This window comes from Odocoileus virginianus, chromosome 17 (assembly GCF_023699985.2).
Source record: "Odocoileus virginianus isolate 20LAN1187 ecotype Illinois chromosome 17, Ovbor_1.2, whole genome shotgun sequence".
Classification (NCBI taxonomy): Eukaryota; Metazoa; Chordata; class Mammalia; order Artiodactyla; family Cervidae; genus Odocoileus; species Odocoileus virginianus.
Window position 1 is genome coordinate 43,011,363 of NC_069690.1, and position 13,620 is coordinate 43,024,982.

At 46.8% G+C, this 13,620-nt stretch overlaps 1 protein-coding gene across 3 annotated transcripts in view; it reads right to left on the minus strand.

Annotated features, from left to right (window-relative positions):
* ITGB3 (integrin subunit beta 3) overlaps window positions 1–13,620 on the minus strand; it is a 62,804-nt gene that overhangs the window by 17,308 nt on the left and 31,876 nt on the right. For all 3 annotated transcript variants that reach the window (XR_011492352.1, XM_070479584.1, XM_070479585.1), the window contains 7 exons: window positions 12,473–12,725; window positions 10,373–10,535; window positions 9,575–9,736; window positions 7,162–7,257; window positions 6,661–6,750; window positions 5,816–5,955; window positions 3,854–4,278 (listed from right to left, as the gene is read on the minus strand). Coding sequence is in view for 2 of the 3 variants with exons in the window: in XM_070479584.1 (XP_070335685.1) it covers window positions 3,854–4,278; window positions 5,816–5,955; window positions 6,661–6,750; window positions 7,162–7,257; window positions 9,575–9,736; window positions 10,373–10,535; window positions 12,473–12,725 (1,329 nt within the window). In the remaining variant the exon portion in view is untranslated. The remainder of the gene's footprint in view (window positions 1–3,853; window positions 4,279–5,815; window positions 5,956–6,660; window positions 6,751–7,161; window positions 7,258–9,574; window positions 9,737–10,372; window positions 10,536–12,472; window positions 12,726–13,620) is intronic.

Below are 13,620 nucleotides of genomic sequence, written 5' to 3' on the forward strand. Positions count from 1 at the left end.
AAAGTCAGGGGAGGAGGGTGGCAAATGAAGCGAAAACATGAGAAAGAGGAGGGAGGTAGAGAAGAAGGTGGCCCAGGAGGCGTGGGGGAGGGGAAGGGAAGGGAGGAGCAGGGGTCTCAGGTCAGAGGTCAGGCAGTCACTCCCCGCATACAGATTGACCTTCTGGGCTGACACATCACTTCGCTGCCCTCCTCTATGGGCCAGCCCTTCCTCTGACTTCCCATTTCCTCCATGAAGCCCCCCAGGGCTCCGCTGTCCACAGTGCATCTCTCTATAACACTCACTGAGGACACCTCACTTCTGGGATCTGACAGGTTCTGCCTTGTGCTGTGAATTCTCCGTGGGTAAGTTTATGACAAAACTGTCTTATTCATGCTTCTCTCTCTCTTTTTCTTTTTTTGGCTGTGCCAGGTTGCGGCATGAAGACTCTTAGTTGTGGCATGCGAGATCTAGTTCCCTGACCAAGGATCGAACCCGGGCCACCCTGCATTGTGAGTTTGGAGTCTTAACAACTGAACCACCAAGGAAGTCCCTTATTCATGCCTCTCTATCCCACAACACTATGGCACACAGCACAGAACCTGGCTCACACGGGTGCCTGACCAGCATTCACGTGAGAGTCAATTCCTAGGCAGGTTGATAAGAAGTCCGGGGGTCCCCAAGGAGACAGGGATCTGGGATTCTCAAGGAGGAGAAGAAGACAAACTTTTTTTCCCTTTACATTGTTTAGGATTATTTAACAATAATGTATCCTGCTTGAGGTCAGTTTTTGGAAAAAAACCTTGATGTGACAGGGAAAGAGTCCCTTGAGGACAAGGATGCACGCCCTGACGTTTGAGGGGTGCTGATACCACGAAACCACAAAGACCATGCCTCCAGTGGGGAGGAGGGGACAGGGACAGCCAGGAGCTGGGACCATGGCCGAGTCATTGCGCTCCCAAGCCTCTGCTTGAGCAAAGAAGAGACCAGGCCAGCAGCTCTGGGCAGGGAGGGACAAGGATGAGCTGGGCTATAAGCCCCACGAGGTTAGGAACCGCACATGACCCCCCTGTGCACCCATATGGACCGAGGGCCTGGCACAGAGCAGGTGTTCAGCGAGCATGTGTCCCTGGAGGATGTGATGACGGCACCAGAGGGTCCAGACCTGAGGCCGGCGGGCACCCAACACCCTGGCAGGAAGGGAGAGGGAGGCCTCAGAGCTACAGTGGCTGCCTGGGCCTCCCTCGTGTGACAGGCTGGAGCTCACTGGGGACGAGCTGTTCCTGCGCGGCTGGGAGGCAGGAATCAGGGCTGATGACCCGGGGCCTTTGTTCTGTGGCTTCAGTGGGGCGGGTGGCCAAAGGAAACACACCACCCTGGCTGGGATCCCTCCCACACGCCCCACATCAGACCAGGAACAGTCAGCCCATAGAGCAGCAGCAGGCCTCCCTCCCCCGCTGGTGCCATCGTGGTCCATGTGTAAGCCTCTCCTAGGGGGAACTTTCTTTCCCTCAGTCCCAACCTTCTCCTCATGTGTCTCCCACGTCAAACTTAAACATTCCCTTTGGTGCCTGGAATATGACATGTGTGTTTGTACTTAGTCACCCAGTCATGTCCGACTCTTTGCAACCCCATGGTCTGTAGCCCGCTGGGCTCCTCTGTCCATGGGATTCTCCAGGCAAGAATACTGGAGTGGGTTTCCATGCCCTCCTCCAGGGTATCTTCCCAACCCAGGGATCGAACCCAGGTCTCTGGCCTTGCAGGTGGATTCTTTACTGTCTGAGCCACCAGGAAAGCCCTGAATATGACATAAATACTATTAAATATTAGAAGGCAGCAGTCCCCACCCTTTTTGGCACCAGGGATGGGTTTCACAGAAGACAGTTTTTCCATGGACTGGGGTTGGGGGGGTGGTTTGGGGATGATTCAAGAGCATTCCATTTACTCTGCCCTTTATTTCTGTTGTTAATCCATCAGCTCCACCTCAGATTATCAGGCCTTGGATCCCGGATGTTGGGGACCACTATGAGAAGGAACTGAAACTCCTACCTCACTCCTGAATTCAAATTGCTGGGTGTGTCTGTGTGTTCATGCATATCTGATCTCTCTTTCCCCTAATCTCTCTGATATCAAATTTTTGTTATAAGAAGATATTTAATTTGATCCGTCTCAAATGCTATAACATATTACAGCAAATTGAAGGTTTTAACATTCTAGGAACAGTATTCCTTTTCTCTGATGTCATTTTTCTCCAGTCTCTCGAATTTTGTTGACTTCAGTAAACAATGTTGTAGGTAATAGATAGAAGCCATTTTTATATTACTCGGGTATGCTTTAGAATGACACACATTTACCTTTCTCCTCAAGCTTTCCTAAAGGCCAATGTTAAAGTGAACACCTGGGTAGATTAGCTCCACTGGTTAGAACCCCAGTGCAAGTGAAGCCAATCTGGGTCATAGGTTTGATCACCCCAGAAGCCAATGATAATCTCTGTTCAATTGGCCACACAATACAACTGCAAACTGGTCCCAACCAAATTGCAGATATCTTCAGTCTATCTCTCACAATGGGGATTAAGCCACAGTGACTACAGCCCAGCAAAAATGCATCCCTAATGCTCAGGAACAACTCAGACTGCCAACTGCCTCTGGGAGTGTTGTCAGTATGTCTGCAGATAAGAATTATGTTAACTTACTTGGACTGCTTCTAGCTGGGGAAGTACCCCAGGAGTGGACTTTGGGGTAGGGAGAAACCAGCTTGAGATTATCATGGGCCTCAAGATTTTACTGAATTTTGTCATGAGATAGACAACAATTCAGTCTCCTGCAGGTAGGAGGATTCAAACTCATAATGCCCAGCCTGCAGTCTGGGACTGTCTGTGGCAGCACCCCCAAGAAACATCTGTGCTATGCAATAGGGTGGCAACTAGCTATACATGGTTCCTGAGGAACACAGAAACTAATTTTTTTAAATTTAATTCAATTTAAACTTTGTACTTAAGCTTTAATTAAACTTGATTCATTTAAAATAGCCACCATTTTGGACTGTAGCGATCTAGAGTACAAAAAATAATAATATACCAACAGTGATAATAAAATAGTACCAACACTTAATAAGAGCTTACTATTTTTCAGTCACTCTCCTAAGTGTACTGGCTCATTAAATGTGCTCCAATATCTTGTAAAGACACTACTTGTTTTCCACATGTTGTGTGATGAAAAAATAAATTCATGTTAAATAATTACTAACTTCACTACATATTCTGACATCATGTAGTTTCCAAATCTATGTATACTAAAATTTTAATTATCATTAGTCAGTGGTTTTGGGTGTTTTTTTAAGTAAAAAAAGGGTTGGAGGACTTTCCTGGTGGTCCAGTGGTTAAGACTCCACCCTTCCAATGTAGGGGAGGGGGGCAAGTTTCAACCCTAGTCAAAGAACTAAACTAAGATACCTCATGGTGTGGCCAAGAAAAAAAAAACTTTTTTAATGTAAAAAAGGGGTTGATTTATATCCTCAAAAAGATTAGAAACCAGTGACTTAAAATGTGAGCTGAGGGGCAGATGAGAGAAAAGAAAAAAAACTATCTTCACTTTCAATTTTCCCCACTCTTTCCCACCCTCTTTTAAGAGAGAAGCCCCCTGAAAGCAGACACTAGTTTCCTTGTGTCCCTCGAGAAAGGACAGAGGGAGCTGAGGGGGATGAAAGAGAACCTCGCTTCTGTTTCCTGCCCTTGGAGTGGAACACCATCGGCTCCCTCTGCCCGAGCCACCCTGTGCCCACCTCAAGCCCTACCCTGCATCCATTTCCAGAGGCTGCAAATGCGTGAGTGTGTGTGGGTACCAGGATGGAAGGCATGTGCAATTCCACTCACCTGAGCACATCTCCCCCTTGTAGCGGACACAGGAGAAGTCATCACACTCGCAGTACTTGCCCGTGATCTTGCCAAAGTCACTGCTGTGGCAGACGCACTGGCCACAGAGACACTCGCCCCGCTGGCTGCAGATGGGCTGGCCCTCCCGGGGGCTGCACTCGTCCTGCTGCGAGGGGCGGTAGTCCTCTTCCGAGCACTCGCACTGGGACCCCAACCAGCCAGGCCCACAGCGGCACACCCCACACTCAAAGGTCCCATTGCCATTGTTGCAGCGGGGGCTATGAGGCTCAGCCTCGGCCTGGCAGGCACAGTCACAGTCGAAAGTGACCTGCACGGTGAGGCTGTCTTTGAAGCCCACAGGCTTGATGGTGAAGGACTTCTCCTTCTTCTGGGGGCAGCCACGCACTTTGGCCTCAATGCTGAAGCTCACCTGGATGCAAAGTAAGATCGTGTTCAGGCACAGGGGACCCTGTTGACACTCCAGCCCTAGAGGGAAAGAAGCTGTTCCCTGCCCTGCCCAGGAATATTCAAACTGGGTGTCCTGTCCCCTGCAAGCCAAAGTTCCTCAGCTTTGTCACTACCAGGGTCTGCAAAGCCAAAGCAAGAGCCTGGTGCCATTGTGACCTGCTGGCTGGGTGCAGACATGACTTATAATCACGAGACAGCTTTTTTTAAAAAAGGTAAATAAAGCAGTTCAAGCAGAGCAGAACCTATGATCTTATAAACACTCTGCCTTGGCCAACTAAGCTAGCTGATTACATAATATCAAGGTACACAAAGCACTATTTTGTGGCATTGTATGGTAACACTGGGGCTTCCCAGGTTGCTCAGTGGTAAAGAATCTGCCTGCCAATACAGGAGATGCAAGAGACATGGGTTCAATCCTTGGGTGGAGAAGATCTCCTGGAGAAGGAAATGGCAACCCACTTCAGTATTCTTGCCTGGAAAATCCCATGGACAGAGGAATCTGGCAGGCTACACTCAATGGGGTCACAAAAGAATCAGACATGACAGCAACTAAACAACAATGGTAACCCTAACCCTAACCCATACAGTGTCACGTAGTGGCCAACACAGGCTCAAGGTCTACTATTCAATCTCTTTATTTTTATTTATTTACTTATTTTGGTCCCGCCTTGCAGCATGCAAGACCTTAATTCCCCAACCAGGGATCGAAACCATGCGCCCTGCAGTGGAAGCACAGAGTGATAACCACTAGACCACCAGGGAGCTCCCTGTTCAATTTCCACATAACATTTCATCACTTGTGCAATCAAACATGTTTCAGGCCAATATTTCTCACTAGGGTGTGTGCACATGAGCCTAGAATATAGACAGAAAGAGGGATAGATGGATGCAGATAGACATATAGACATTAAATGATATAGACATGGATGATATAACTATAGATAAGCCCCTCTTTTCTTCCCACCCCTTTCACCATCCCTCTCCCCTAAGGCAGAAGCCGAGGAGAACCAACCACTAGGGAAGGAAAGCCGCAGAGGGACTAAGGAGGCAAAATGAACATTTGCATTCTGAAATTCCATGATGGTGGGTATTTTCACCTATTCCGTTTGCTGCCAAATCTTCAGCAGCTAGGACAATGCCTGGCATGAAGTCAGGGCTCAATAAATATTCACAGATGACATTTCCATTTTACGTTGCAAAGCAAAGAAAGGCATTACCTTAGAGGAGGGTGGAAACTAGTAAAGGGCTGAAGGCAAGAAATATTATCATTTGCAATCGACTGTGCATAAACAGTCACCAAACGCAAGTTTTTAAAAATCCTGATGGGGAAGTTACTTAACGGAGAAAGGTTTAGCTAACAGAAGCCTCGGAGGCAAAGGCTGGCAGCTCCGTTACATCTGACTTGCCAGGACGCTCAGGAAGAAAGTACAGGGAAGGGGTGGGTGCCCACAGAGGTTCCGGGGCACAGCCGCAGCGCTGCCCCGTCCAGCCCACCTCACCGTGTCTCCAATCTTGAGTCCGACACAAGACTTCAGGCCTGGGATGACTTCGTTGTTGAGACATGTGGCGTTGAAGGATAAGGACAGCTCCTCGGGGAGGTCGCGCACTTCCAGCTCTACTTTCGAGCGGATTTTCTGAGCAAGAAAGGGCAAAAGAAGGTCAGAAAACAGGCTGAGAGGACATAAGTAGGGGCCAATTACATCCCAAGCAAAAACCACCAGGTGGCCCTGGACTCACCTGCCCTGCTAAATGCTGAGGTCCACCTCAGCTGCCACAGCGTCCCTAGGAGCTTCTATCCTACTAACCTTCCAGCCCAAGACCTGCTCGCGCTCTTTCTCCACTTGTGTCTGAGTCTGGGTAAAATCGAAACCGGCTGTGCCCTCCTGCAGGCCTCATGGACTTGCAAGAAAGGAGTGCTGATACTGGTCACCTTGGGTAGTACTACTTTCTACTGAATTTTTCATCAGCCTCACATTCCCCATAATTCAGCTCCCTCTTCCCTCTGTTGTTGGAGCCCAGCTCTCCCTCAGCCTGAACCCACTCCCAGTTTCAGGGCCCCGCTTCTTAACATCATCCCCATTGTCTCTTTCCATTTCACCTTCTCTAAGCAGTTCCCCTGTTGTTCCTATGGCTCCCTCCATCCCTTCTTGAGCCATTTCTGTTGCAGAAGGCTGCATTCCTCCCAGTGCTGCCTATCACCTAGCCTCTGGAAGAACAAGAAGAAGGCAGTCAAGGCTGCATGGTGGACTAGCTGCCAGGACTCCCAAATCTGAGGCCTCCCGGGTAATGCCAAGTGCAATGGACTCTTAGCAGGTCCATGCCCAGTGTAAGACACTTACCCCATAAGCATCCACAATGAGCTGGAGAACATTGCTGGAATCAGTAGACAGAACTCCCACTGTGGTCCCTGGGATGAGCTCACTGTAGTTCTAGAAAAGAAGACAAAGATGTCTAGGGACAACTGATAAAGGTGGTGGTCTCCAAAAGCCCTCCCCAAACAGATGGAGGGTCTTGAAACAAAAATTGAGGGAGGGATGGGATATTTTACTTATCACTGCCAGGAATATATCTAGCAGTTTTTCAGCCCTGAGAAAAATTACAGAGAACCTCTCACACCCCTCTTCCCACCAAATTACTCCCCTCCACCACTGCAAACGTCAACACACCCACCCTGCTAGGTTCAAGGTTAGAGGAGAGAGGTTCACCAAAAGTAATCATTAGCTCCCAGGTCTTTTCTGATTGGGGACCATGGCCAAAGGTAGTCTGGGTTGATTCCCTGAGATAGGTCCACCCATCACAGAGCCCACTCCCACTCCAGGAAGCCCCGAAGGTATAGTCACCTGGTAGAGATTGACTACACTTTCAGTCACTGCAAAAATCAAATTGATGTTTTTCTGGGATAGCTTCTCAGTCATCAGCCCCAAGGAGGGATAATCCTGTAAAAAGGGAGGATGTGGAGATTAGTTAAGAAGTAAGAAGTCTATTCACATACATCCCTGGATTCTAAACCTTAGAATCAACCTTGGTTGATTTGGGCGATGGCCCAGACAGTGGTGGGGCTTCAACTTTTTCACCCCATGACAATGAGAGGCAAACACAAACTCAGGTGTGAACCCGGGATAGATGAAGAGATACAGGCTTGTGGTATCAAAACTAAACGTCTCTTTCTTCCTACTTAGATTTGAAGCATCCACACCAAGGAGCAGCTTTCTGGACCAGGTAGCACCAGGCCTCGTCGTTTTGAAGCGTACTCCTGTTTTGTGGCTCCTGACAAATGCCTTGGCTTGGTGCTCACAGTACTCTGCCACGTGATCTCAACTTTCCTTTCCAGTCATCATGCAACCTCTCTCCCCTTTTCACTCACCACTGATCTGGCCCCCTGTCTTTCTCCCACCTAAAGTGGACTTCTTTTTGTTAATCCTCCTCCTTCCTTAGGATCCAGCTCAGGTCTCACCTTCTCCAGGAGGCGTTCCTTGACCACCCCAGTTCACGATGAGCTTTTCTTTTGAATACCTAAAGCCTTTATCAACTGTTTCACCTAGTTAGCATTAATCATGCACCTTCTGTTATTGGTACCATATCTTCTTGACTAAACCAAAACCTCTTTAAGAGAAGGACATTATATAGTCTTGTTAACACTCTCCAACCCCGGTAAGGGCATGCCTAGTATGTATGTGTTCAGTCGCTTCAGTTGTGTCTAATTCTTTTCTACCCCATTGGACTGTAACCCGCCAGGCTCCTCCATCCATGGAATTCTCCAGGCAAGAATACTGGAAAGGGTTGCCATACTCTCCTCCAAGGGATCTTCCCAATCCAGGGATCGAACCCATGTCTCCTGCGTCTCCTGCATCGCAGGTGGGTTCTTTACCACTGAGACACTGGGGAAGCCCCAAGGCCCTGCAAAGACTAGATGTCAGTCATTATAGACTCACCCATTGCTTGGTAGTGCTCAACCTGCATATGGCTGATATCAAAAACTCAAGCCAAAAAGGCAGTGCTGACAAATTATGAACATGTCTCTGGAATCCTAGACCTTTCAGGGAGCTCATGAGATTGTGAAACTCAGGTTCCTGCCTTTACATAGGTGTACATTTAAGCCACCTAGATGGAGTAGTTGCTATATTGTCTTTAAGAAATGAAGAGTTCACAGCTCCCCCTATATACTCAGAGTATCAGTATTCTGCAGGTCTGTACATTTTCTTTATGATTTACTGCAATTTCTCCTGTTTCCATGTAAACTGCTTTCCTTTGTTTTACCTTCTGTGGACATAGAAAACAATTTCTAAGAAGTCTTCTCATACAGAGTAGTGGCTACCAGAGGGGAAGGGGTGGAGGAGGATGAAATGGGTAAAGAGGATCTACTGTATGGTGACAGGTGGAAACTAAATTTGGAGTGGTAAGCATGGTGTAGTGTATGCAGAAGTAAAAAGATACTGATGTACACCATGAAACATATAATGTTATAAACCAATGTCACCTCAAAAAAAAAAAAAATTAAAAAAAAAAAGTCTTCTTGGGACTGCCCTGGTGGTTCAATGGCTAGGATTCCAGGCTCTCCATGCAGGGGCCCTGGGTTCAATCCCTGGTCAAGGAACTAAGATCCCACATGCTGCAACTAAGAGTTCACATGCTGCAATGAAAATCGAAGATCTAAGTGCTGCAACTAAGACCCAATGCAGCCAAATAAATAAATAAAATATCTTTAATGATTTTCCATATTTAAAATAATAATAATAATTTTTTAGTTTTTAACTTTAAAAAGTCTTCTCATGTATCAGCTAAACCATCCTTTAGCCCTTGTATTCCAACTAAATGACACTGAGCCCTTTATCCTTTCCTCACAGGACTGCCTCACCATGGTTTGCCAGTCTTTGTCTCTTTTTGCTCTGTCTTCTTCCAATAACCACAGAGAGCATGATGCTCCAAGAGGGGGCTAATTTGTACACAATTACAGGATGGCCCTGCTTTCCAGCTGAACATGTAAAAGTCCTCTAGGTCCATTCTGGATGCCACAATGCTGCAGGCTGGTGCTGGAGGCAGTGGGGGTATCAGTAACACTGACCCCAGCCAGGACCACCTTTAATGGTTGTGCAGGTTGTACCCTGGACGAAGACAGGCTGCAAAGAGCCCTGCATCTTGCCCAAAGGAAGACCTGTCATCTTCATATTTCATTTCATACACAAAGACTCTGCCTGAGTTAGGGCAGTCCTGGCCATAGTGAATAGGAACCATAAGTGGAAAAAAGAATCTCACCATGGTGGTGGAGGCAGAATAATGGTTGTCACTGCCCACATGACACTGCCCATCATTGGGCTGGACGATGCCTGCCAGCCTTCCATCCAGCGCTATATGGGTCTTGGCATCAGTGGTAAACACCAGCAAGTGGGAGGCATCATTCCTCCAGCCAATCTTCTCCTGTTTAAAAAAAAAAAAAAAAAGGTGAAAGACAGCAACTTTAGCTATGTCACTGGTACAAAACAAAGACCCAAGGAGTTCCTAATCTGAAGGGCTAGACATGGGCTGGAGAATGGCCTCAGTCCCAGTCCTTGGAACACAAGCTGGAGCTTTCCAACTCAGCAGTTTCTGTTCTCTTAGAAAAACAGTCTCAGAGCTCACTAGTTCAAGCAGCTGAAAGACACCTACTTCATCTCCAAATAGAACTTCTTCAATGAGAATCACATGGCCTATCCAAAAACCCACCTGCATCTGCAGAGCTGGGCTGGGCTAGAAGAAATCTTGCCTGAACATCTGCCCACTTTGCTGAGGTTAAGTGAGCCCAGCCTGGACTCGGATACACTTCCAGAGATGGTGGGGAGATGCTCTCCCCAGTAAGCACCTGGGTCCCCTAAGGTTCAAAAAAAATATCAGCTCTGGCCAGGGAGCAAATACAAGCAGAGGTTGTTTATCAGCAGCAACATGTTGCTCATACTGTACAAAGCTCTGCTTAGTTCCTATCTTGTATTTCACCCAGAAATCCCCACCGTTGAGCCACTTCCTCCCCATTTTGATCTGCACCAACCACACCTGGCGCTCCACATCCTCCAAACTCACATCACAGACAGTAGCCTGCATGATGGCATCAAAGCCACCCTCTGGTGCATCTCGGTTCCGCGACACACTCTGCTTCTTCACCTCCTCATTGAAGCGGGTCACCTGGTCAGTTAGTGTCAGCACGTGTTTGTAGCCGAACATGGGCAAACAGGTAGCCTTCATACTGGGGAGGGAAGGAGATGATTTAAACAGACACCTGACAAAAGATTGCAGGGAGGGGGACTTCCCTGGCAGTCCAGTGCTTCCAATACAAGGAATGCAGGTTCGATCCCTGGTCGGGGAACTAAGGGATCCCACATGCCATGTGGTGTAGCCAGGGATAGGGGTGGAGAAAAGACTGCCTGGGGAGTGGGGAGGGAAAAGAGGGAGAGAGATGTGGAAAGTGGTATGCCCAGTCCAGTTCTATGCAGCTAGAATTATCCAGAGTTTAGACTCTAAACCCTTCAAATTACTTAGGCATCACATTGAACTAACCTCCACCTAGCTCAAAGGATAAGAGAGTGAACTGTGGAACCAGACTGCCTTGATTCAAATCCCAGTTCCTTGACTTACTAGTCATGGAATCCTAGGCAAGCTTCTCTACACCTAACCTGTAAAACAAATGAGGACATGATAGCTAGTAAGGGTTGTTGTGAAGCCTTATTGTTCAGTCGCTCAGTCGTGTCCAACTCTTTGCAACCCCATGGACTGCAGCACACCAGGCTTCCCTGTCCACCACCAACTCCCAGAGCTTGCTCAAACTCATATCCATTGAGTCAGTGATGCCATCCAACCATCAAATCCCCTTTGTCCCCTTCTCCTGCCTTCAATCTTTCCCAGCAACACGGTCTTTCCCAATGAGTCAGCTCTTCGCATCAGACGGCCAAAGTATTGGAGCTTCAGCATCAGTCCTTCCAGTGAATATTCAGGACTGATTTCCTTTAGGATTGACAGGTTTGATCTCCTTACTGTCCAAAGGACTCTCAAGAGTCTTCTCCAACACCACAGTTTGAAAGTATCAATTCTCTGGCACTCAGCTTTCTTTATGAACCAACTCTCATATCCATACATGACTACTGGAAAAACCATAGCTTTGATTACACAGAATTTTTTGACTATATGGACCTTTGTTGGCAAAGTAATGTCTCTTGTTTTTAATACACTGTCTAGGTTTGTCGTAGCTTTTCTTCCAAGGAGCAAGCGTCTTTTAGTTGTGAGGTTTAAGTGAGTTAACATGGGGAAGGTTCTTAGATCAGAGTGAGGCTCTGATTGCTATTGGTAACACATTATACTCAACACTTCTCTAAAGTAACATTAACATAACAATAAGCAAAAATTCATCAATAACTTTATGTCTCTGAACTATCAATAAATTGATAGATCTGTGTCAAACAGAGCATTTCTGTCCCCAGTCTATTGGTTTATTTCTTTAAATCATGGTTGACATCCTTACTGGGTAAACTTACAACCCACATAACTCTCAAATCTAAAAAGTAAAGCCATACCCTGTCAGACTTGATAACCATCATTTTAAATTATAATCCATGAATTTGCATAGTCTCTCCACCAATTAAATAAATAAACCATTCAGTTGTAAGCCAATGTCTCAAAGTAGGGACACATCAATTTATGCTAGAAGGTTCAATAAATATCATTTCCACTCTTTTATATTCCTCTAGGACTTATTTCTTTGCATTTTAACTCTGTAGAACCCATCTTCTAGATAGGGAGGACAATAACAATGGAATCAACATTCTGAAATCATAACTCCTCTATTTACTTATCCATAAAGTTCTCTCTCTACGTTTGGTCTCATTTCTCTTTTATTCTCTCTTGTCTACTATCTATTTGTGACCTAGACTGGGAAGCTAATGAATTTCCTTTCTAGGTCTCCAAATAGCTTTATTTATCTTATTAACAATTTTGGTTTATTATTAACTGTCAACACAGTAAGTGAGTTGGCCTGCTTGCCAGACAGGGAGACGTTGGTAAAGAGGAGAAACAATTTGGCCAGAAGGCAGCCAACAAAGCCAACCTGGAGGTAGAAATAAGAAGCAGGACTTGGGCATATCTGGGGCAATGGGAAGAGATGCTATCCTGGCTTCTACAGGAGAGACTTACTCATAGCAAGGGTTTCTGATGGCCTCTGGTGGAGAAATATACATGTATGGTGACACGGGCTTGTCCACAAAGGCCCCGAAGCCAATCCGCAGGTTACTGGTGAGCTTACGCATCTGGGAGGCCAGCTTGGTACCCAGGTTCTGGATGTTCCGCAGGTCATCCTTCATGGAGTAAGATAAGTCCATTAAGTAGTAGATGTCCACAGGGTAATCTTCCACCTGCCGAACTTGGATGGAGAAAATCTTCGAATCATCTGTAAGGCAGAAGGACGTTAAGTCTTCTCCTCTTCTTCCTCTAAGACTTAAGCAGATTTGGACATATTTGCTGGGCTGTGCTGTGCTTAGTCGCTCAGTCGTGTCCGACTCTTTGCCACCCCGTGGACTGTAGCCTGCCAGGCTCCTCTGTCCAGGGATTCTCCAGGCAAGAATGCTGGAGTGGGTTGCCGTGTCCTCCTCCAGGGGATCTTCCCAACCCAGAAATCAAACCCAGGTCTCCCACAGGCAGATTCTTAACCATCTAAGCCACCAGGGAAGCCCATGAATACTGGAGTGGGTAGCCTATCCCTTCTCCAGGGGATCATCCTGACCCAGGAATTGAACCAGAGTCGCCAGCATTGCAGCTGGATTCTTTACTAGCTGAGCTATCAGGGAAGCCTTTGGACATATTTAGGATGAAGCAATTTTTTTTTTTTTTTTTTTTTTTTTTTGCTGTGCCACGTGGCTTATGGGATTTTAGTTCCCTGACCAGGGACTGAACCCAAGCCACCACAGTAAAAGTGACAAGACCTAACCATTGGACCACCAGGGAATTCCCTGAAGTAACTCCTTGAGCAAACCAAACTTGAAAGCCCTGGTTCCTCTTCCTCTCCCCTTGCAATTCTATTACTCTTTCAATCTCTTAACTCTCCTATTTTTAACCTCTTCTTTTCCATTCTAAAATCTTCACTGTCTCTAAATCCCCATCTGTCTAATCCCTGGGTCCCAAGGGTTTGCCACCCAGGATCACAGAAGTGTTGGCAGTTACTACATTCCAGACTCTGTAAAGGGAGGAACCGTGTTCCACTCTGCCCTGAGTCGCACACTACCCAACACACGCCTCACACATAAAACACTCTTAAATTCTTAATTGAATTGGAAAGTCAATATCAG